This window comes from Onychostoma macrolepis, chromosome 10 (genome assembly GCF_012432095.1).
Source record: "Onychostoma macrolepis isolate SWU-2019 chromosome 10, ASM1243209v1, whole genome shotgun sequence".
Lineage (NCBI taxonomy): Eukaryota > Metazoa > Chordata > Actinopteri > Cypriniformes > Cyprinidae > Onychostoma > Onychostoma macrolepis.
Window position 1 is genome coordinate 17230020 of NC_081164.1, and position 24864 is coordinate 17254883.

The 24864-nt window shown below is 40.9% G+C and overlaps 2 protein-coding genes across 3 annotated transcripts in view; one reads left to right on the forward strand and one right to left on the reverse strand.

Annotated features, from left to right (window-relative positions):
• hunk (hormonally up-regulated Neu-associated kinase) overlaps window positions 1-24864 on the reverse strand; it is a 50521-nt gene that overhangs the window by 5343 nt on the left and 20314 nt on the right. The window contains exons 1-3 of one of the 2 annotated variants that reach the window (XM_058788757.1): window positions 4384-4402; window positions 2440-2690; window positions 43-335 (exon numbers count right to left, since the gene is read on the reverse strand). In XM_058788757.1, coding sequence (XP_058644740.1) covers window positions 43-335; window positions 2440-2682 — 536 coding nt within the window. In that variant the 5' untranslated portion in view covers window positions 2683-2690; window positions 4384-4402. Of the gene's footprint in view, window positions 1-42; window positions 336-2439; window positions 2691-4383; window positions 4403-24864 lie in introns of those variants that run through there. The other variant, XM_058788756.1, reaches the window with a different exon arrangement.
• b3glctb (beta 3-glucosyltransferase b) overlaps window positions 4422-24864 on the forward strand; it is a 53475-nt gene continuing 33032 nt past the window's right edge. Inside the window, exons 1-4 of the mRNA XM_058788759.1 lie at window positions 4422-5253; window positions 5446-5483; window positions 5972-6014; window positions 6279-6388. Coding sequence (XP_058644742.1) covers window positions 5193-5253; window positions 5446-5483; window positions 5972-6014; window positions 6279-6388 — 252 coding nt within the window. The 5' untranslated portion in view covers window positions 4422-5192. The remainder of the gene's footprint in view (window positions 5254-5445; window positions 5484-5971; window positions 6015-6278; window positions 6389-24864) is intronic.

Consider the following 24864-nt stretch of genomic DNA (forward strand, 5'->3'; position numbering starts at 1 on the left):
ATTTAAAGTTCCCTTTCGATGACCTCACACTTCGTTTCTCACCTGTGAACAACTCCTGCTCTGTGCAGGTGCTCCACTGCCATGACTAGCTGGCGTACATATTTCTGGGCTTCTCTTTCTTCCAGCCGTTTCTTCTCATAAATATGGTTCATGAGGTTTCCACCAGGGCAGAGCTCCATGACGAGATAGTAGCTGTTTTCCGTCTCCAGGATGTCCAGCAGTTGGGTGATGTTGGGGTGCCGGATCATCTGCTGAATAATTCCTTCACGACGCAAGTTCTTTGTGACATACGAGTCCTTTTTGGCCTTCTTCTTGTCAATCACTTTCACTGCAACCTGTGGGGAAAAATAAAAAAGAAGATTTAGTCAATATATAAAACACAACTGGAGTGTTTAGTGGATGTACAGAATTGTTCTAACAGCCCTGAACAGGTGAGGCAAGCCAGACAAAGACAGACAGGACTCTTATTTGCCTGTCTCCTCACGTCTCATGGGTTGAATGTTCGACCCTGAGATTCTGTAGAGGACTTGGTGGGGGAGGGATAAGGACAAATGACCGATGTGTAGCCATTGGAACACCTCCAATTGAAGGAAAAATCTCCAAATGGCTTGTTAATGCCACCCATTTGTCACCAACATGCCGTAAACGACTAATGCTGTATAAACATTGAGTCAAACAGAGCCCCAAGAAAAACGTTACGGTAATATACAACATAAATAAGACAATTAGCATAATTTCACTGTGTTATTTTTGATTAAGGTGGGAGGGGAGGGTCTTTGTTCCTTATCAAACAGGATTTCTTTGTCCTGGGTTGAAAGTCCCTCTGTATGCTGTAACAATAGCCTTGATAAAAGAGCCCCCCCGAGTGTGACCCGGGGAGGGTTCAAGAGGTGACCTGCCGTGCAACTACAAATCATTAGGTACAAAAAGAAACTGTTGAGCAAACCGGTCATACATGGCCAATTGAGAAGATAATTGGATCAATTACTTCAACTGAGGTGCATGTTAAAAGACGTACCGAGAAAAAAGGGCAGAATCCCCTCCCTAAACAATCCCCTAGAATACTAATCCTACATTACTGGATCTTAACCACCGTGTTTTGCCAGCATTGTTGATGGGGGCCATTGGTGGTCGATGGTTAAAGGGGGGGTCGCGGGGGGACCCCCAGAGCCTCAGACTAACGTGTTGTTTTTCTCTCCGGCAGACAAAGGCGGCGAGGGTGAAAGTGGGTTAGATATGCTCACAACATACATGGGGGAAGCATGTGCTATCGCCCACCGATCGTGAGCCCCGCCCCACCCTGTCTGTTTTTCTAGGTGATGTCAGAGAACGAGAGCGAGGCAAGAGACAAGAGGAGCACGAGGCAGCCTCGCTTCTCTTTGTGATTGCTAGCGTTTGCATCATCGCCCGGGACAGACCTCTTCTCCTTCCCACAGCAACAGTGAAAGGAGGCAAGAAGGCTGAACAAATCCCTATATGCTAAGAAGGTATTTCAGGTCATTCACTGGAAGTGCAATTAACTTCATGCGAATACCAGCTACAGCCCATAGAATGTCATTCCAAGGAAGACAGCAGCCAGTTCTAAAGAAAATCACGCCCCACTCACAGAGGAAGTGCCATACAGAGTCAACAAAACAATGTTAATAAATAAACACACCCTAGTAGATTTCACATACTGAGCAGACCTTTTGCTGATATGTGAATGTGAAAAACTATTATTCATTATAAATATTTCTCCATTCATCCTGAATGGCTGGTTTAAGGATTGTCTCCGTTACCTAATTTAATTTTCGTGATGTCATGAGACCAGTGAGAAACAACTCAACCTGATGATCAGGGGATGATGTTTCTGAAATTCTTCGCCAGCCAAAGACAACATAAACTGACTTTTGGGTATTCAGCTTTTAACTTAATGACACTAAACATTTGTTTTGGAATGAATCACTAAATAACATATTACAAGGCATTCGAGTCATGGTCCATAGACTACCTTTGCCTGTCATAGACACTGAGGGGAGGGGAAAGTCAGTTGACCAAAACAATTTAGACATATGTTATTTCTCTTTAACTTACATTGGTGGTCATTTTTATATTCATACAATGACATGAACAAATAGATGAACTAGCTGTAGAATGCAACAGCATTCAAGTCATGTATAGGCTTCAGTTGTGTTATTTTTACAGCTAACAATTTCTTATTCAGACAATAATATGAATAAATGCAGTAAATAACAAATGCAATTGTCATGGTCTTGGATGGATTCAGACTACTGCATATTGACTGGATGTGTTGTGCTTTCCTTTTCGTTTGCTTACAGAATGATATAAACAAATTGTATACTTGTATACTGAAAACACTATCAATATGCGATTTTACAGTGTCATTTAGATATAATAAGCTAACAGTGTGTCAAAGCGAAACACACTGGATCTTCTCACCTTCTCGCCGGTGATCGCGTGAAGCCCCTCTCGCACTTTGGCGAACGAGCCCTCTCCCAGCTTCCTCCCGATCAGATAATTCCCAACTCTTTTCGTGTGGTAAAAGTTTCGGAGGATGTCAGCTTGAAGACCGCTGCTCAGAGACGAAGGAGGGGTGTTTTCTGTTCCTGCGGGAGCCACGGGAGCTTTCACCCCCAGAATCCTCCCGCTGTCCGTCCCCATGTCTGTTCCTGCATCGGGCATCCCTGCGCCTGTTGAACAAAACCTGTTGTCCACTGAATCTACTGTTAGGCTACTGCTTGCTAAGAAGATCTCTGTGAGAATGGGACATCTGAATCCCTGTCCCTAATACTAAACCCTGACACGCGCACCACCTGTTCGGCTCAGCTGACTGTCAGTACGCAAACTATAAGATTGTAATAGTTTTACGTAAGTATTGCATTCGTCATGGGATAACGAATAAAGCCACTCGGTCCTAATCTAAATCAAATGACCAGAACGTCTTGTTAACATGCGGACGTCTCCGTTCGATTAAGCTTAAGTTTCCAGTACCTCTCTGTATGTGAGTGAGAAGTAAGTGAGTGTCTGACTGCCGAGTCTCTCACATTTGTTGTTTGAAGTTAGTTTCGCGGCACGGGGTGGGGGCGTTTCTTATTTGCTAGAAAATCCCCTCTCAGTCACTGGGCTGAAATCTGATCCAATCAGTGGACCTGAGACTCCGCCCACCCCAGAGTTGTAAAATTAGCCCCGCCTCCACGCCCATGCTTACCTAGACAACAAAGAGCATGTTGCTGAGGGGTCAGCTTCGCCGTGATACTTGATTTCTATCAGCTTTCCCCGGTGATGGTTTACGTAGACCGCTTTTGGCTGACCTATTGGTCGCGACTAAATGATCTATTGATTATTCATTCAAATGACACAGAGATGCTAATGAAAACACGTTTTATGCAGTGATATCATGCATATGTTGTTGTCGTAGAGCATTGATTTAATTTTCTTTAACTAATTTGCTAATGACATTCACCGCATTAGATAAAATTACATTTTTATTATTATTTAAACATCATACTTTGTATTTGGTACATTATACATGAATTCATCCCCATCCTTTTATCTTTTATTATTCCCTTTTTTTTTATTACATCACCCTGTCTGTATTCCTCATTGCCTTTATATTCTTGTCAATATTATAACAAATATGCCAAATAATATAAAATAACCCAAGTGTGTCTCAGGCTGTTTTTAATGTAATTGAACTTGTTGCCTCTTATAAATATTATCCATGAAACAAAACACCGTATCCTATAAAATAATGATAGAAAGACCACCAATGTCATTTTAATTCTTTCAAATCAATTCCTTAAATTGCATTAATCATGCTGTATCTTCTTATACGACGTGTTTTGTAAATGAGTGCCTTGTTTTTATTCGTTCATTAGTAGTCTCTCGGTGACGACTGTCCTGACATGATTAATAGACCTCCACAACAATGGAAGATTTAAAAAAAAAAAAAAAAAGACACACTATTGCGTCACCACACCCCGGCTAGCCTGCAGCTTGTTTACATTACCATGCGGTCATGAGACGAGCGATGTATGAAGGTAAGTAGGTCTATTGCGCCCTCTATCGGTAATATGATGTAGGACAAATGCCTCTATCTATCTATCTATCTATCTATCTATCTATCTATCTATCTATCTATCATTTAGATAATGCATTCTTTTTAAGCTCATGTTCCCCAGTAGCGGGGAATTTTATTTGCTCAAAGGCACATTAGGTGACTAGAATCAGAATAGCCTGTTGTCCGACCTTTGTGTTAGCAGCCTTTGTATGCTATCAGACCTCTGTTTTGGATACATTATGCATGAGCTGTTGCAATGAAATGTCAATAAATGGTACGATCCTGGCCATCTCATTGCCCGCCTTATTTAAATAAATATTTACCTTCAGCAAGGGATCATTATTACATGCCGCCGCTGACCAGTAGAGGGCGCACCCTATCAACTTCACTGCTTGATTCTGGTGTATTCGATTTCCATCTTTCTGCAGCCGGCATTGCCAACATATTTAGCGACTTTTCAGACACCCCTAGCGACTTTTTTTTTCCAAAAAAAAAAAAAAGCGAGTAGCGACAAATCTAGCGACTTCTTGGACAAACCCTAGTGAGTCTCTGTGATCGCTGGTACTGCCGCCCCGGCGCGAGGTCAGCGCGCACGCACCTCTTTCTCTGCATCTGCTCTGTTCAGCGAGCGGCTGAGAGGAGCAGCCCGTGCAGTTAAAATAGATATTATGTTGCTTCTCTAATTTTACATGCAAATATAGCCAAAATCACAGCACAGGAATTGTTTTTGTCTTGTCTTATGTGTATTATTTGATTTCATCAGACGACGGCTCAATTATAAATCAGGATTAATGTCTTGGAAGGGATAGCTGGTTATGCAGTCTTAAAGGGCCGCGTTTCAGTCATCATTTCATATTTATTCTGTTGTCTGACAACAGAAACCGTAAAATATATAAATGAAAACAGTTTTATTGAGAATTCGGATGCATTAAAATACAGTATGTGAGCACAGGGAGACAAACAAAAGGCAATAAGACGGCGATGACATCATGAATATGCTAATTAGCATATGACATCATCTAGCGACATTTAGCGACTTTTCAAACTTGCTTTAGCTACTTTCCATTGAAAGAAGTTGGCAACACGGCGTTATTCCCACGAGCTTCTTAACACCCTAAAGCTCCCCAAAGCTATGTCTGGATATACTGCTGGACAGTGTTTCATGTATTTCTGCTGCTCTCTGCTCTCCTTTGGTGAGTTGGTGACATACACATTCTCACCATAATAATCAGCATCGCTGGCCACTTTTAGCCAAATGAAAATGGACCTAATTTAAAAAAAAAAAATTGTGTAAAAAAATAATTGTAGCCTGTGTTTGTGTGTGTGTTTTTTAGAAATGTTATTTTGTAGATGCTTACAAATAAACTTTATTTTCTCTCTCTTAGTGCCTTCTTGCCATGCCTTTAACGACGCAATCTCAGAAGTAAGAAGAAACATTTTAATGTTGTATTTATCCCTATTATGCACATAATATATTAATTTAAATCAAGCTCTATGCATTACAAATATTTATCAGTATGTTAAAAACAACAACAACAACTGTGTTTGAAGTTGTGTTTTGCATGATCATATAATTTATGAGGACACAAATTTGTATAATGACACGGGCATTACACTGGTATAAAAACATGGTTTATGTTTATTAATTATTTAATAATTAAAATAGCTAAGACCATACTAAATAATGTTTTATTAAAAATGAAAAAATGTAAACAGTTTTCTGTGAGGGGTAGGTTTAGGGGTAGGGGGATAGAATATACAGTTATATACAGTTTGTTCAGTGTAAAAACTATTACGCCTATGGAGAGTTCCCATAATACATAAAAACCAACGGGTGTGTGTGGCCGTGTACATAATGCATGTACATTATTGCAGTTAAACTGAATAAAACATTAATATTGTCTCTCACAGAAACAAGAAAGGAGTGTTCCACAAATGTTTGACCAATTTACTGGTGAGTTGCACAGTGTGGCTTCTTCTTTCTGATTATTTTGCAATAATCTTTATTAATTACAGGTTATTATTGTCGGATGTAATTACCTGCGTTTATACATGAAGATATTCAAACATATCTCCAGATTGAATGTTTTTTTTTTCTTTGTTTTTTTTTAAAATAAAGGTTACAAACCCTGTAATATCAAAGAGATTATTTAAAATCTAATTGAGGCACATGAAAAATGTATTGATTTTTTTCTCCTTGTTCTGTCCTCTTTGGCAGAATTGCGGGATGTGGTTTTTGTGATACAGAGCCAGAAAAACTCATATCACACCTACAGGGCTGAACAAAGAAGAACAGAGCTTCTCCATCAGGCTCAAACCTTAAACCAGGTAGTTTTACATTGTACTTTATGTACAAGTAAGTCTGTAAAATGCAGTTTTGGTTTAATTTAGCATAGACAGTTTCAAATGCTTTGGTAAAGATATGCTTATGTTCAATTCGTTCATAATGATTTTATATTGCAGTAAATTTAATGTTATTATTATTTGTTTTTAACAAGATGATAGGTATACACTGCGAAATGAAAATCTTTCATTTCAATTCCTTGATTTACCAAAAAAATGCATTGGTGTTTCAGAACACCTTTAAAGGTGTCTTTACACAGGGTTACTCTGTGCCTGCTAAAAAAAAAACAGTGTAAAAGCGCAATGCCACATAAAAGTCAGACTAAATTATGCCTGCTCAGATCCATCTCAGCCCCTTGTGTCAAAGTATAGTTGTAATTGCTGTGGAAATGAATTTATGTCACCTTAAAGTAGCAGTAAACAGTCTTTGTAAAGACACCTAAAGTAATTGCCACTTAATAAGCACTTCAGTGCCATCTTTGCAGTGTACATTTGGTACAATATAATTAAAACCTTTATGGTTACGGTTTATGTTTTCAGATTCTTGATCTTTTAGCCACATGATGGCACTGTTGTTTTAGGAACAGTCAGATTGTTTTTATTGGGATTTAGTGAAATGTTGTACTTCAGTATTAACAGTTGTTTTTGTGGTTTCTAAAGTGTCTCTGTGTGTGTCTGTCACAATGACTACACAGCGTGGTGCTAATTTTTTTGTTTGCTGACAAGTTTTTGTGCTAGTGTGGTCACTGTAATAGATGGGTGGGTCGACACAACGTGTCTCTTGTGTGATTTATGTTGCATTTGTCTGCCATGATAGAGATTGTGCATATGTATGCTTTTTTTGTATGCCAAAACTTAAAATACTGGCTTAGAGACATCAAATGTGACATGAAAAAAAAATGCACCCTCAATATTTACAGTCTAAAAAAGGAAAATAATTTCAAAATTTGAAGCAAAAACAGAATGGTTTGACTTCAGCTTTGTGAAATTATGCTACATAAAACACATCTGCATTAAACAAAAACATTTCAGGTTACTTGTGTAACCCATGTTCTCTGAATAGGGAACGAAGCCCGTATAGAATCACACCACTTCATGGGCTGATGGAATGGGCGCTGCCTCGGCGATGCTATATCACTCACTCTAATACTAGTGAACTAGTATTAATCTGCTCCTCAGATTTCCTGCCGAAGAAGTTCTGTCGGGTCCGTCATTATCACTTGGTGATGGAAAACCAGGAAGCAAGGATCCTGCCATATCGAGAGGGCACGAAAGCAACTGCGCGACACTCTCAGTAGGTGGAGGGCCGACCACGAGGAGCGAACTCTTTTGAGCTTCATCCACCACAGAAATGGCCTCTTACAAAGCAGCCCTGGGGCAGTACAGAAGCTGCTGCCATGAGACCCAGGAGCCTGCGACATGTGCTTGAAGTGGACCAAACTTGTTCTGACACGGGGAACTTGAGCGGGAGCCAAACGGCCTGCATCAAGACAGAATCGAGCTGGACCCCCAAGAAAACGGTCCTCCGAGAAGGAGTGTAACACTTTTCTCGGTGTTCAGCCTGAGGCCAGGAGATAGAAGGTGGTGAAGAAGAATGTCCCTGTGACAACACACCAACTCCGTGGATTGGTTCAGGATGAGCCAGTCATCCAGGTTGTTGAGCACATGGATGCCCTGGAGCCTCAGCAGGGCCAGATACACAATACACGTTGTGAATGTACGTGGAGCCAAAGGCAGACCAAAAGGGAGAACCCGATGTTGGTACTTTTTCACCCAAAGGCGAACCTGAGGAGCCTCCTGTGTTGCTGAACAACCTGAATATGAAAATAAGCATCCTTCAGGTCTACAGTGATGAACCAATCTCTTACACGAATCTGAGCCAGAATAGCTTTCAGTGTCAGCATCTTGAACTTCACTTTGAGAAGGGAAAAATTCAGGTGATGCAGAACCAGGATCCAGGTCTCCTTCCTTTAATACCGGAAGAGAGCGAGGCCGAACAATGTCTGCACAACAAAACACGCTTGGCAGATCTACACTTGAAGAGCATTTCAGGGGGGACAGATATCTTTGGACAATCTGTCCAAAACCCCTGAAATGGTGTCATTGATCACGAATGACCCAGAGAAGCTGAAGTCATGGCTTTAGCCGAGCGCATCAGCTCAATCTGCTTACACGGGTGCTGACAGGTCGAGGGGTGACCACGAGCTTCCCAAACTGTGTGAGGTGGGGAATACACCGGTTCATCACTCCTTCTTTCCTGAGCGTGGAGCGGTCCCTAGCTGCGATGGTAGGGTTGGAAGATTTGCGAGCCCTCCTCCACCTAAATTGCTTAAGGACAGCCGATTGAGTCCTAGTGGTATGAAATTTGTCTACTATTGAGCTGACCACCAAATAAACCTGATTGGGAGATAGGGACATCAAGGAGAAAAACTTTCTTCTCCTTGTAAATCTCTCTAAGATTTAACCAAAGGTTAAAAGGTTGCTCAGCAGTAGTGTTGTCAAAAGACCCGGTACTTCGGTACCAAGTTGGTACTAAAAAAATTAAAACGTCACGGTACCAGGTTTTTTTAAGTACCGGTGGCACCGAGTAGTCTACCTGGTCAACCTGGTTCTTGATGCGCTATCCGACATCAAGAGGAAACACATCAAACTAACAAAACACTTTAAAGACCGACACCCGGATCAAATGAAAGAGCTCAAGCAGGTAAGTTTCAATTTAATATTTAGAACTTTTGTTATGAATATTATTCCATATTTTAATTTGAATGTCGGATTGAAGTAAAGGTCGCCATTAGCGTAGTTAATGTTAGCATAAGCACGGCTAAAGCTATAGCATTAGAATTAAGTTTCTTTATTAACTATTTAATGCGCCTATAACTTTTATTAGGGTTAAAAAAAAAAAAAAAGGAGGACATGGTATTTACTATTTCCACACACCAGAGGCTTTTAAATGAATTGTGAATCTAAAATATGCATGTTAGAGAATGTACAAATGGTTAACAGTGTTTATGTCATATCAGTCTGTCAGAAAAGCAGTTCTGGGCTCTTCTTTTTTTTTTTTTTTTTTTTAGCTAGTTAGGCACCCTCAAACGAAATCAAAAGCACCCTCATTTAAAGCTGAAATAATGGCATTTTATTGCAGATTTGGCAAACTATCCAAACTATTTCAACATGTTTTTGCAGCGTTGAGCATTGTATCCAATCACAGACATATCTGTTGATTTCTTGAACCTAACAGCAAATCAGAGAAGTTTAAGATAGAATCCACTTACCGCTTAAATTGCCAGAGTTTTTGTTCAGGTGTTATGTTCCGTACGAATAGTCTCAGAAGAGACTGTAGACGCGATGTAAATAAGAGATTCACTGTGCAGCGTAGAGAACTTCATTAATTATAACGTAAGTTTGTGAGATCGCGATGAACTAAGATGAATGACAGCCTTTAGTGATTAGAAAGGGAGCCTATATATGTGTGTGACCCGTACTGGCAAATGAGTCGGTAATAAGCAATTTTTCAAAAATGACTTATTTTTATTTTCACATTCTCCATTTAAATGCCTTCAAAATGATATGTCATTAGTTGGAATCGGAAAAAAATCGACTGAGCAAATGATGAGTTTGAAGGCGATTGAGTTAGATTGAGTTGAGAAATAGCCTAGAGTTTAAGTTTTCTGAAGATTCCAAAGCAAACTCACCAAGCAACTTTGCATATTTTCTTCCTATTCTTTTCTTTAAAATAATTACTAGGCTATATTATTATTAATATAGCTATTTTATTTTATAGTTGTTATTAAAAACAAGAACAAAAATGCAAATAAACAGTAGTTTAATCAAGAGCGAGGAGTGATGCCGTCTTTTCTTTTAATGTTTGATTGACATTGAGACAGATCTATATTAAGACCTAATGCACGGATCCAATATAATGTTACACATCAGACTTTCCCCCAACCATTAACTAAACGTTCATGTAAGACAACATTATGTTTGTGTGAATCTTGCCAAGCCATATTTCGCAATAATATACTTTATAGGGAGATCGCGCGCTCTCGGAAAGGCACGTCTTATGTACGCGCCTTGCGAATGTCAGTCAGATCCTTGGGTTTAAAAAATCACATTTCACTGGTTTGGAATAAAGTTTGAATAAAGTTCATTTTAGATGTTTAATTACTATTTGAAGCATTGGGATGGCTAGAAGATGGTTTAATTAACTACATTTTGTGAAAACCTCAAATTCGACCAAAACTGACATTTTTCACTTTTTTTTTTTTTTGTCTGTAGCTCAAAATTAGACCGTGCGCATTCCGACTAATTTTGCCAGCACGAGTTATATATATATATATATATATATATGTATATATGTGTTTGTGTGTGTGTGTGTGTGTGTGTTAAAGCACCCTCACTAATTTAAGAAGCACCCTGTGATTTGATTCTGGAGCCGGGCCTGGAGTGAACAATATATTTTTACAACATTAATTAATGTTTGTGAATTTTATTTAATACAAACACTTGATCATTCATGTTTGGTCATTGTGCATTAAATAATTTTAACAGATTGAACTTTTTATTTTATGTATTAGTACATTTTGAAATCAACCCTAAGAAGAATAATTGCTATATAACTTTTGTTTATCGATAGGTCATGTTTTCTAACAAATGGAATCTTATTGTAAAGTGCTTTTAATATCTGTTTGATATACACTTGTCTTAAAATATGTAATCTTATCTAAATTTATTATAAAAGCTGAGGTTTGTTGTTTACTGAAATTTTATATTTTAACTGGAGTCGATGATCTAATGTTGCATTTGGTCAGATTCAGCCCATTGCTTTACTTATATTATATTTTCCTTTTACAGCTGCAGGCTGAGGAAGATCATGAAACACACCAGCAAACCCTAAAACAGACAACAGTTTACAGTTGTTTTTCAGCGGCAGCAGAAATATGACAAAAACTTTTGGTTGAAACTTGTTTACTTTTTTTTCATACTTTTATTACATTATCTGTGTCCTGTCCTGTTGATGTCATTCTGTTGCACTGTGGAGCTTGTGTCACTATAACAAATTCCTCGTATGTGTAAACATACCTGGCAATAAAGCTAATTCTCTCTTGTGGAATAACTTGAAGCAATTTTAAATAAGCATAAAGAATGGCATTGATTTTTGTACAGTTTATTTTTGTTTAACTTTATTAATAAAAATAATGTGTTTTTTTAATTAGCATGTTTTTGTGTTTTGCTTTGGTACCGAAATTGGTACCGAGAACCGTGGATTTTCACTGGAATTGGTACTGAATACAGAAATTTTGGTACTGTGACAACACTACTCAGCAGCCACCAATCCTGCCATTGTACGCCCAACCGCTTGTGCTGTGTACTTAGCTGCATGCAACGGCAAGACCGTAGCCCTACGGAGCTCCTTGACCACCTCTGGAGTCAGACCCCCCCTCTTCCATCTCCTTCAGGACATCCGCTTGATAGGCCTGAAGAATGGTCATGGTATGAAGTGCCACTCGCTTGACCAGCCATCATGTAGGACTTCCCGATAAGGGCAGAAGTGGTCCTACAGGGCTTAGTTGGAAGAAGAGGGCAGGACTTCCAGGATGGGACTGAGAAAGGTGAAAGGTGTACTCAATCATTGGAATAGCAGCGTAACCCTGCTCCACAGAACCAACAAGGTTGGTGAAGTCAGCAGCCGCTATATTCGTGAGGCAAGCAAAAAAAATGCTGCTTCCAGAATCTGGAAATCTCATGACGCCGATCACAGAAAAATGGCAGCTTTCCAAGCTGGACAAGAGTTAAGGCCACTCAGAAATGCCATAGCCTCAAGCTTAACATCCAAACCCCAGGTCTTGGATTCATGAAAATCTCAGAGGCCTTCAAAGCAACGCGACGGCGGAGAGCTGATGACTCTTTATCAAAGACTGCAAGCTTTGTGCGGAGAGATTTAAGTCTAAAATTCCCACAAAACTTGCTTACAATAAAGGAAGAGCACGGTGGCTGGCAGCGATGGAGATCCATTGCACTTCACCGCAAGGAGAACAAATGTTCTACTGAATGCAGTCGCTGAAGTACAAATAAGCCATTTGGCCAAATTTTCCAGAAAACACGAGCCAGATGAACCACTTCAGATGGGCTAAATGAATCGCTTCTGATGGAAGGAAATGGTGGAGCGGATGGTGCGTTCACTAGTATTACAGTGAGTGATGTAGCGTCACAGAGGCATCACCCGCACCATCAGCCATTTAATTGCTGTGATTCTATATATGCTTCAAACATTTGGCACACCCAAGGGGTGTTTCCATTGCATTATCGCTATATGCAGCGTAGAGTGAACCTATGAAAGAGAACAGCAGATGGGCTTAATGAGAATGCAAATTCACACTTTGGCTAAGTTTACACTAGTTCGTTTTTGTTTTAAAACGCATAACTTTTGCTATGGTTACACCTGTTGTTTACAGTACTCCGGCGTTTTGGACCCTCGAAAACGGAGATTTTGAAAACGCTGCAGACCCTGTTTTAGTTTGAAAACTCTGGGGTTGTGTTTCAGTGTAAACGGACCAAAACGGAGACTTTTAAAAATGATGACGTGGCTGCCCACTAAAATGCACTTTTAACATACACTTGAGTGTACTAGTGTATGAAAGATGAGTTCAAGTGTGCTACAAGTGGTAACTAAATACATTTTTTAAATGCAGAGATAGTATGTTAAAAGTGCATTTTAGTTCATATTCATGATGTCTCAAAATAGCACAGTTGAGTACACTTAGATGATCTTAAGTTTATCTTAAGAAGTACTAAAGAATCATTTTTAGTATATTAAGTGCAAAATTAGTGCGCGAAAAAGAGCACTTTAAGTACATTATGGAAGTACACTTGTTTTTCACCTGGGGGTGGAAACATTATGCTTTGGGGGTGTTTTTCTGCTAAGGGGACAGGACAACTGCACCGCATCAAAGTGACGATGGACGGTCAGGGCCAGGGCATTGAAGCCAGCAAGGGCACTGAAAATATGGTCGTGAATGGGCATTCCAGCATGACAATGACCCAAAACACACGGCCAAGGCAACAAAGGAGTGGTTCAAGAAGAAGCACATTAAGGTCCTGGAATGGCCTAGCCAGTCTCCAGACCTTAATCCCATAGAACATCTGTGGAGGCGAGCTGAAGGTTCGAGTTGCCAAACGTTAGCCTCGAAACCTTAATAACTTGGAGAGGATCTGCAAAGAGGAGTGGAACAAAATTCCTCCTGAGATGTGTGCAAACCTGGTGGCCAACTACAAGAAACGTCTGACTTCTGTGATTGCCAACAAGGGTTTTGCCACCAAGTACTAAGTCATGTTTTGCGAAGGGGTCAAATACTTATTTGACTCATTAAAATGCAAATCAATTTATAACTTTTCTGAAATGCGTTCTTCTGGATTTTTTTTTGTTGTTATTCTGTCTCTCACTGTTCAAATAAACCTACCATTAAAATGATAGACTGATCATTTCTTTGTCAGTGGGCAAACGTACACAATCAGCAGGGGATCAAATAATTTTTTCCTCCACTGTATCTGAACTCCTGACATCTCATCTCTTTTTAAAGAGCCAAAAACAGACATTTCTGAATTAAAGGTGCAGTATGTAAGATTGACAGCTAGCGGCTGAAATGGGTACTGCAAAAACAAAGGCATTCCGCCCTGGAACGCACATTTCAGAGTAGAATTACTGGATATTGTATTAATTTCAGAGAAACAGCTATGTAAACATAACATGTTTCCTAAATATCTACATATATAAAAACATATTATGATTTTTTTGGCTTTAGAAGAGTCAAAAACTTACATACAGCACCTTTAAATCTCACCTTCTGTGAGTCATACCCAGGGGTGGACTTAACCAATAAGCGAGGTAAACTGCCGCTTAGGGCCCCGTGGAATCAGGGGGCCCCATCTGATATTGGCGAAACATATCTGCAGCGTTGAGCAATATAGCCGCTCACAGACATATGCGCTGATTTCTTGAACGCAGTGACCAGAAGTGTTTAAGTTAGAATCCACTTACCAATCAAAATGCCGAGTTTTTGTCAAGTGCTGCGAGTTCTGCAAGTTCGGGGATCATCTCATTATAACAAAGTGTAGATACGATGTAAATAAGAGATTAATTGTGCAGTGTAGAGCTTATTAACGGAACGTCGTGAGATCGCAGTGAATTGAAGTGAGAGTCAGCTATAGTGATTATGAGGGAGCGCTCTTTGCGATTGGAAAGGTTTACAATTTATTAAATGGACAAGTGCAAGCCAAATTTGGCTTTAGAACAGCATCAGGTTGACAAATTACTGGTTGTGACAGTACAAATAAACTATAAACTAGAGCGAGCAAGCAAAATAGGGGTTATAAACACTTGGAATATGGAATGAATTGCATGGTATAGTTTTATGTTTGTAAAAAGATTGAACATTTTTACAATTTATTAAATGGACAAGTGCAAGCATTTTTCTTTTCTTTCTTTCTTTCTGTATTTTTTGATAATGTCTTCTTTTTGTGAAACGGAAAAAAAAAAAAAAAAAGGTAGCCTAATTTGGCTTTAGAACAGCAGCAAGTTGACTAATTACTGGTTGTGAAGGGATAAATAAACTAAAAACTAGAGCGATCGAGCAAAATAGGGGTTAAGCATAAAAGGACACATAGTTATTGTATGGGGGCCCCATACCTGGAATTTGCTTAGGGCCCCCAAATCGCTAAGTCCGCCCCTGGTCATACCATGTAATAAGGCCCTGGTTGACTCCAGATCCCACCTTCACTATGAGTTTTGGCTGTTTTTTTTTTTTTTTAAGTTGACTTATTTTTGAAAGTCAGACTCATTAGAAGATTATTTTCACAGCGGTGCTGGCAGGAAGGATTGGAGCTGTTAAGCAGGAAGGTGAGAATGCTCCAGTTGGCATCTTGACCTCCCATTAACCAGCAGGTCTCCTCAATGTTACAGCATGTGGAAACGGTTTCCCCAGCATCGCCCTGTCTGACATATCAGGCTTGCTCATTAAACACCATGTGCTGGGGTGAGAACCTCTGAGTAAAAGCCCACTGACTGGCTGTGACTTGGCAGTAGAAACCTCTTCTGGAAAGTGTTTTCATTGCAGAAATTCATAAGGGCTGACTTCTTTTCACCTCATTGTTTTCCTTCTCTTTGGGTTTTGTCATAATCATCATCCGGCATCTCAATTTTGGCAGTATAACTGGCAGTTGAGTTGGGCAACCCCAGTATTTTTGTCACTCCTTCAAAAAATGCAGCTGTCTGGAAGCCTTCAAAGATCAGTCCACCATGTTACAATGACATTTGGGTGTTATTCTTTAACCCAAATTCTCACAAAGTAGATTTATACTTTAGAGATTTAAATTTTAACTTAAACTTTTTAAGTGTTCTTCAGTATGTTTTAAAATACAGTCTCATTATTATGGTAAAAGGTAATGTGTGACATTACATTTTTTGATGTTAAAATACTCTCTTCCTGCTGCACTTTAATGTGCAGAGACAAGTATAAGTAAGCCATCTTGATTTGCATGAAAAGTGGAAAAAGGAGCAAAAACCTGCTCTGGGAACCTGTGTCACGGGGCTGACGAGACGTGAGACGTGCGGATCCATCTGCAGACTTTTATTGAGCAGAGACGTGGTCATAACAGGCAGGGTCAAACAATGGCAAACAGGTATAACATGGGCGAGACAAAGAGTAAACAAAGACAAGCGTGGGCCGACGATCGGCGAACAGTATTCAAAGGGGCGAGACAGGAGAGGTAATCCAAAACGTCAGCGATAGTCCAGGCAGGGGGAAACAATCCGAACAAAGGCAGGGCTAGGCAAGGCAAGGCAGGGCTAGGCGAGGCAAGGCAAGTCAAGGCAAGGCAAGGCAAGGCAAGGCAAGGCAAGGCAAGGCAAGACTAGACTAGACTAGACTAGACTAGACTAGGAAAACTAACGGGGCTCTGTAGGGCAGCGATAATGCATACAATACTCTGCAGTGACGGAAGGAAAGTCCAGGGTTTAAGTAGAGAGTGTGATTGTTTACAGCTGTGTGCGTGTGATCAGGTGAGCGTGTGATTGGTGAGATGGCTGATGGGAAACGTAGTCCATTGTGATGTGTGGTGTGAAAGTCAATGTGGTGAGTGAGTGACCTCTGGTGGTGAATGAACGGAAGTGCAGACCAGATTCGTGACAACCTGTTTGTAAACAATGCTTCATTTACTTGCTTAGAAACTGTTTTGTTTTTACTGCTTTTCATAATGGCACACTTTGCATTATTTGACAATTTTGCTGCAGATGCTCTCAGACCAGACAGAATACTCAAGAGTGAGAGAAGTGAGTAGTGATGTTGCACAGAATGTTCTAATATGGAAGTGGTTTTGGCACATTTTATACAACAAATTAGTAGCTGTGGGCACATGCTCGCTCCTTCATACTACAATAATCCAGATTAATCTACATTTGAGTGAGCTGGCTAAGGACAAATTTATGTTTTAGTAACGTTTTCTCCACATATAAATCCACAAATTGTACAGCATCATTAGTGAATGATAGCTGTAAGGCCCACCCAGTTGGCCCAAGGAAGGTATCCAATGGTGGCTGAAGGTTTCCTGCACGTTCTGTCTTTTTGGTGTGCAAAGTAATTTAATTTCTATTAAATTCTAACCTGATTCCATTTTATTTATGACCTCAAATTTGGGTTAAAATACTAGTTATTACAGATCATTCATAGGATAAGTTATCTAGACATCTGATTATTCTTTTTAACTCTTTGATCTTGTACTTGTTCATTTGGATTCCTAATACTTCAAGTCTCGTACGGACCAGGTATATGGATTTCATACCCACAAACTCGTCAGTCTTGGTCACTAGACAGAGGTAATTTAAAGATGTTTATCAATGCAAGCAAGTTTAATTTGGTCAGTATTTGTCTTTTGAATACCTAGGTATTATGCTGAAAGGTGCTCCACGCATTCTGTTTATCATTATTTACAGGCCTCCAAAATACTCTCCAGCTTTTGTTGAAGAGTTCACAAAACTGTTATCAATGATTTCCTCAGAGTTTGACTGTTTTACTATTGCAGGGGATTTTAATATTCACATATATAATGCAGAAATCAAAACTGCAAAAGAAATTATAACTGTTTTAAACACTTTTGACCTGATCCAGCATGTGCAGGGACCCACACACAACCGTGGACACACTCTAGATTTACTCATCAGTAGAGGTCTAAACATTTCATCCATTGTTATTAAGGATGTAGCACTATCTGATCACTTCTGGATTTTCTTTGATATATTGATCTCTGTTACCACTGAATCTAGATTTGTCTCTGTCAGAAAGAGATGCATTAACGAGAACACTAGTGCGCTATTTATGAAGGCTATATCTTTAACACCAAGCATTTCTGCAGACACTGTTGATCTTCTCCTGGATTCATTTAACTCAAAAGTTAAGAATGTTATTGATGATATTGCTCCGGCAAGGGTCTGCAAGAAGAATGGCAGACAAAAATCACCATGGAGAAAATCAACAGCAGTTCAGAGTATGAAAAGACAATGCAGAAAAGCTGAGCGGATGTTGCAGAAGACAAAACTTGAAATTCACTATAACATCTATAAAGACAGCCTTCATGCTTTCAATGTGGAACTAGCCTCAGCTAGACACACCTTCTTCTCAAACCTTATAAACAGTAACTTAAACAACTCTCGCGCTCTTTTTGCTACTGTGGAGAGAGTTATCCTCTTCCCCTGGTCCCGGCCGCCCTCGAGGAACTCCGTGGGGCCCGCATCTTCTCGAAGCTATAACCTCGTTCGTATCCGGGAAGGCGACGAGTGGAAGACGGCGTTCATTACCCCCTCAGGCCACTATGAATATCAGGTCATGCCGTATGGCCTTTCCAACTCTCCGTCCGTCTTCCAGGGATTTATGAACAAGGTGTTCCGGGAGTTCCTCCACCGATTTGTCACCTGGCCGAACATCGCCAGCACGTGATGCAGGTCCTACTCCAACTCAGGAAACACCACCTCTACCTGAAGCTCGAAAAGTGTGAGTTCCACCGCCCCATGATCCAGTTCCTCGGCTACATCCTCAGTGCGGATGGGATACAGATGGACCAGGGGAAGGTCCAAGCCATCCGGGACTGGCCCCAGCCTCAGTCAGTAAAGGAACTTCAACGATTCCTCGGCTTCGCAAATTTCACTTCCATGCTCCGTCAGAAACCCAAGTCTCTGTCCTGGAACTCCGAAGCTCGAGCCGCCTACAAGAAGCTCCAGGAAGCCTTCTGCACTGCTCCCATCCTCTCCCATCCTGATCCCCAACTCCCTTTCATAGTGGAAGTGGATGCCTCCACCACCGGCGTGGGAGCAGTACTGTCTCAATCCCACGGAGAGCCTCCCCGACTCCACCCTTGCGCTTACTTCTCCAGGAAGCTTTCCCCAGCGGAGCGGAATTATGATATTGGTAATCGGGAGCTGCTCGCCATTAAACTGGCACTGGAGGAATGGAGGCACTGGCTAGAGGGAGCTCAACACCCCTTTACGGTCATCACTGACCACAAATACGAGATTGAACCCCAGCAGGCTCGCTGGGCCCTCTTCTTCACCCGTTTCCAGTTTACCATCACGTATCGACCCGGAAATAAGAATGTCAAGGCGGATTCCCTCTCACGCATCCATGGCCCCGACAAACCCTCCACGCCTGAACCCATACTCCCTCCAGCCGTCCTTGTGAGCCCCATTCGGTGGGCCCTGGACGAACAGATTCGCCTCGCTTCCATCACAGAACCCGCTCCGCTGGGAGGCCCAGAGGGCAAAACCTACGTGCCCACCTCCTTGAGGACTTCCCTTCTGGGCTCCCTACATGCTTCCCCGGGCTCTGGACACCCAGGCAGCCAGCGTACTCTCTCGCTCCTCCAAGCTCGGTACTGGTGGCCCAGGATGGGCCGGGATGTCTCCCAGTACGTTCATGGATGCTCAGTCTGCGCCATCTCCAAGATTCCCCATCACTTACCCACCGGAAAGTTAGTCCCACGCCCCTGGTCCCACGTCGGAGTCGACTTTGTCACAGATCTCCCCAAGTCAGAAGGTTATACTTGCATTCTCGTGGCAGTTGACAGATTCTCCAAAGCTTGCAAGTTAATTCCCCTCCGGGGTTTACCCACCGCCCTCGAAACAGCAGAGGCCCTCTTCCATAATCTCTTCCACACCTTCGGTATCCCGGAGGATGTCATCTCCGACTGTGGGCCACAGTTTGTCTCCCGTGTCTGGAAGGCTTTCTTCAAGCTCCTCGATGTCACCGTCAGTCTATCCTGGGGGTATCACCCCCAGACTAACGGCCAGACTGAGCGGAAGATTCAGGAGATTGGGAGATATCTCCGGGCCTACTGTCATGACAACCAGCACAGCTGGAACCGCTTCCTCCTGTGGGCCAAGTATGCACAAAATTCCCTCAAGCAAACCACCACCCCTTTCACCCCTTTCCAATGCATACTCGGCTACCAACCCCCTCTGTTTCCCTGGACAGAGGAGCCCTCCGACGTTCCAGCTGGTTCGACCACTGGTTCCGTGCGAGCAAGAGAGTTTGGGACTCAGCTCATGTCCAACTCCAGCAAGCAGTGCGGAGATACAAGACCTACGCAGATGCCTGTTGGTCTTCTACCCCCGTCTATCGGCCTGGAGATAAGGTCTGGCTCTCCACCCGGGATCTGCGTCTCCGCCTGCCCTGCCAGAAGCTGAGTCCCCGCTATATCGGTCCCTTTACCATCGAGAGGCAGATAAATGAGGTCACCTTCCATCTCCAACTCCCTGCACGGTATCGTATCCATCCATCATTCCATGTTTCACTCCTCAAGCCTGTCTCTCCATCTGTCACAGACCCTGACGAGCCCGCAGTACCTCCTCCTCCCGAAATCCTCGAGGAGGCCTTAGTCTACAGGGTGCAGGAAATCTTGGACTCTCGGCGACGGGGTGATCACCTGGAATATGGACTGGGAGGGATACGGGCCGGAGGAGAGGTCCTGGGTGGCCAGGGATGATGTGCTGGATCCCTCTCTCCTGGCCGAATTTCACCTTAACCGCCCTGACCGTCCCGCACCCAGCGGCCGTGGCTGACCTCGTCGCCGTATTAGGGCGTCAGGAGCCGCCCCTGGAGGAGGGGGTACAGTCAGAGAGTCACCGCAGTCTCCACTAACGACACTCACCAGATCCCAATCCCCTGATTTCTAATCACTGCCACCTGTCAACACTCATCAACACTATATCCCTGCACTCCTCCCGTTCACTCACTGTCTGGTCTCAAACTTACTATGTTGACCTACCTGACCCACTTACCTGTTCTCCACCGTCTCCACACTCCGCTGTTCCCTCCGGATTCCCTGGAATAAGGAAAAGGACATTCATACTCAGATAAGCCCCTATTGGCATTCCTATTCCCCGCCTGCTTACCTGGACCTTCAGCTCATCTCATTCCCCTCTGCATCTTCTCAGTAAACCAGTTCATTGTATTGCACTCACCTCTGTGTCCTGTGTCTGTCTGCTGACAGGGAGAAGTTATTATGCGAGTATAGGAGAGCATAAGTCTAAGTGGACGTCCATGACATAAGGAGTCCCACAAGGCTCAATTCTTGCACCACTCTTGTTTAGCCTGTATATGCTCCCACTAAGTCAAATAATGAGAAAGAACCAAATTGCCTATCACAGCTATGCTGATGATACCCAGATCTGCCTAGCCTTATCTCAAAATGACTATAGCCCCATTGACTCCCTCTGCCAATGCATTGATGAAATAAACTGTTGGATGTGGTATGAGGTATTTCTGGAGACAGACCTTAGTTTTAGTAGTCATGTCAAAGCAGTAACTAAATCAGCATACTATCATCTCAAAAACATTGCAAAAATTAGATGTTTTGTTTCCAGTCAAGATTTGGAGAAACCTGTTCTTGACTTTATCACCAGCAGGGTGGATTATTGTAATGGTCTCCTTACTGGCCTTCCAAAGAATACCATTAGACAGCTGCAGCTCATCCAGAACGCTGCTGCCAGGATTCTGACTAGAACCAGAAAATTTGAGCATATTACACCAGTCCTCAGGTCCTTACACTGGCTTCCAGTTACATTTAGGATTGATTTTAAAAGTACTTTTACTCATTTATAAATCTCTCAATGGCCTAGGACCTAAATACATTGGAGATATACTCACTGAATATAAACCTAACAGACCACTCAGATCATTAGGATCGAGTCAGTTAGAAATACCAAGGGTTTACACAAAACAAGGGAGTCCGCATTTAGCTATTATGCCGCCCGCAGTTGGAACCAGCTTCCAGAAGAGATCAGATGTGCTAAAACATTAGCCACATTTAAATCCAGACTCAAAACTCATCTGTTTAGCTGTGCATTTGTTGAATGAGCACTGTGCTACTTCCGAACTGATTGCACTATGTATAATCATTTTCTATTCTTAAATGTTTTAAATTCTTTTTAAATCAATTTTTAAATCACTTTGTTTTTATTGTTGTGATTATTATTATTTTTAATTCCTTGTTATTTTTAATGACTATTTCATTTCCTTTTATGTAAAGCACTTTGAATTACCACTGTGTATGGAATTTGCTATAAACTTGCCTTGCCTTGCCTTGACTAATTCTATTTAGATGACCACCCGCATTCTTGCTCATTCTAAAAGTACTTTTATTTAATCCCCACAGATCTGTATACACTTGAATAAAGCAACATTATCCCTAGTCAGAGGTCATGACCACTATTATAGATTTAAGCTGACCAACATTACTTTCTTTCATAGTAGTTTTGCTGTGGTCATGCCATGGTTTCCCATATACACTTAGCTTGAATAATATTACAATATACAGAGGTAAGGCCCACCTAAATTTAGGTTGGTCGAACAACATTCATTTGACCTAAATGGAAATTCCCTTTTTGGCCTTTGCAGTCTAATGCCTTGTTTCCACTGAGTGGTACAGTTCACTACAGTACAGTACGGTATGATTAGACAGTGTACATCCAGATCCGTCTTGCGTTTCCACCGCTAACAGTACCCTTATTTAATGGCATATATCGGAAAATAGCAATTGACATAATTCTCGTGCGAAGAAGAAAGTGTGACATTGTCTGTGTGTATATGTGTGAAAATATAGAATTGTAAAATACACTGTTATATTTTTTGTGTTTGCACACTTTGGTGTGAACAAGCCCAACACACATGGGCAACATGGCGGAACAAGTGAAGGAGACGCTTCATTCCCCTTTTGTTGTCATTCCTCTTGAAGCACGCACAAGTGACGATTCTCTGTCAACCAAGCAACATTCTGCAGTGAGTCTAGCTCCACTCTTTAGGTACCGGACTACTGTGCTTGGTACCCCAACGGAAGGGTCCCAAAAAAGGGGTACGAGACAGTTCGCTATTGTGGAACCATTCACAGCTTCTGACAATGTAAAATTGAAAAAAAAATTGCATATCGTACTGTACTGAACCAAAGCAAACCATACTGATCGGTGTAAACGAGTCATAAGTACACTTGAACTAATGCCAAGTGATAGTCGTATCGTTTTTAATCAGTTTTGGTTTTTAATTGCAAAGTGGTTATATTTATTTTTGTTTCTTTATTAAGTTAATTTAGAAATATGTTTGGAACATTTTATGTTTGTTAAATTCAAGTTTTAGTTTTTAAAGTAATGACAAAGTGACTAGCGGCAGACAGTGAGTTGAGGATGTTTTATCAATTTAGAAATCAACACGACTTGCCTAAGATAAAATCTATAGATATAAAACACTTTATGCATATCACAATGTTAGTTTAAACATTTAACCTAGATAAATGTGTGCTATTAGGCGCATATCCAGTCATTTGTCCAGAGAGTGGAAGCTAAAGTGCGCTTTACATCAACAAAACATCGTGCTTTTGTTAAATAAAGAAAACAAACAGGATGTGCTTTCTGCTGTCTCTGTCTTGAGCAGGAATGCTTCACAAAAATGAACCGAAACTCAGTGAATACTTGCCTCACAGACATGATAAATATATCTATAGAAAGCTTTAAATTACTACTTTAAAACAAAAGAATTCAAATTGAAAACAGAAATTCAGCAAGAAAAACAGCAAGTCATGTGGGGGGTGTTTTCATTCTCTGCCGTCAATCACAAAAAAAACAAAATAAAAACGTAATTGTCCACACTCCCAAATGTTGAATTTTTGATCTTCCATCTGTTTAATTTTCCAGCACATTCTGAATAACCTCAAACTCTCTGCTATTGTATTCATCATTTAAATAAGCCACTGTTTCAGTCTTCCAAGAACATTTGGTGCATGCAGATACCCTCTGGCATCCCGTTACTCTACCTTTTCTCATTTAAAATGGGCATTCCTTGAACTTTCACTGTAAAGGTCAATGTGAAGTTCAAACAAGTGTAGTAGAGCCATAATCCCCAAACTTCAGAATTGCTAGTAGTTCTTTTTGATGTCATTTGGAGTTATGAACGTTTATTTGAAAGATATTTTAAATTATATTAATTATATTATATTAAGACTTAATATATTTTAAAATATATATAAATGTAATATTTTCAATATAAAAGCTGCAGTCCATATCTTTTTTGGGTTAAAAATGATCCAAAATCAATATTTGAGCAAGTACATAACCAGCCAGTGTTCAAAACTATCACCTTACTTTAGCCTGATTCACAACGGTTAGCTTATAATAATGTTTTCTAATTTGAGTGGTACAGGTAGGTTTCCGCAGGAAATTCAAGCATGGCACTGCGTCATTACGTCACGTCTGTAAACATAAAGAAGTTTCCTGGCTACTAGGCTGATGGAACGTTTATAGCCTTTTCTCACAGCAGCTAGAATAATTAAATGTATCATTTTAATGGCAGATTGTAATCCAGAAAGGATTATGTGTTTATGAAACACATGTGAATGAAATTAAATTATATTCCAGTTTTAATTGTGCTTCTGATTACAGATAGCCTGGGATTACACAGGATTTGTATCTTAAAGAAAACCAGTTCGAAGGGAGCATAGTTTGCTTTTTGGGTTAAAAGAATTCCTTAATATGAAATTCGAATGGTATGACAATTAGATTAGACTGTACAGAAATTGAAATCTAGACGCTAATACACACTATACTCATTGTCACGCAATGCTGATGTTGTTAACATTAATAATTTGAGAATAAAGTATAATAATAATAATTTGCACGGTTAAATGTGATATGAGCTAACCGATCGTTAGATTTAATTACCACTGGTAGCGCGATTTTCCTCAGTTGGGCAGAACAAACGTGGCAGACATTTTACTAACTTGTTCAGATGGCAATATATGGTGAAAATTCTTATTTGGGTCATATATTCCAAGACGTAGGCTAGAATCTGTGATTTCTGAGTACAGTCAGTGTTGCCAACTGCTTTCAATTGAAAGTAGCTAAAACTGGTAGCTAAATGTCACTAGATGACATC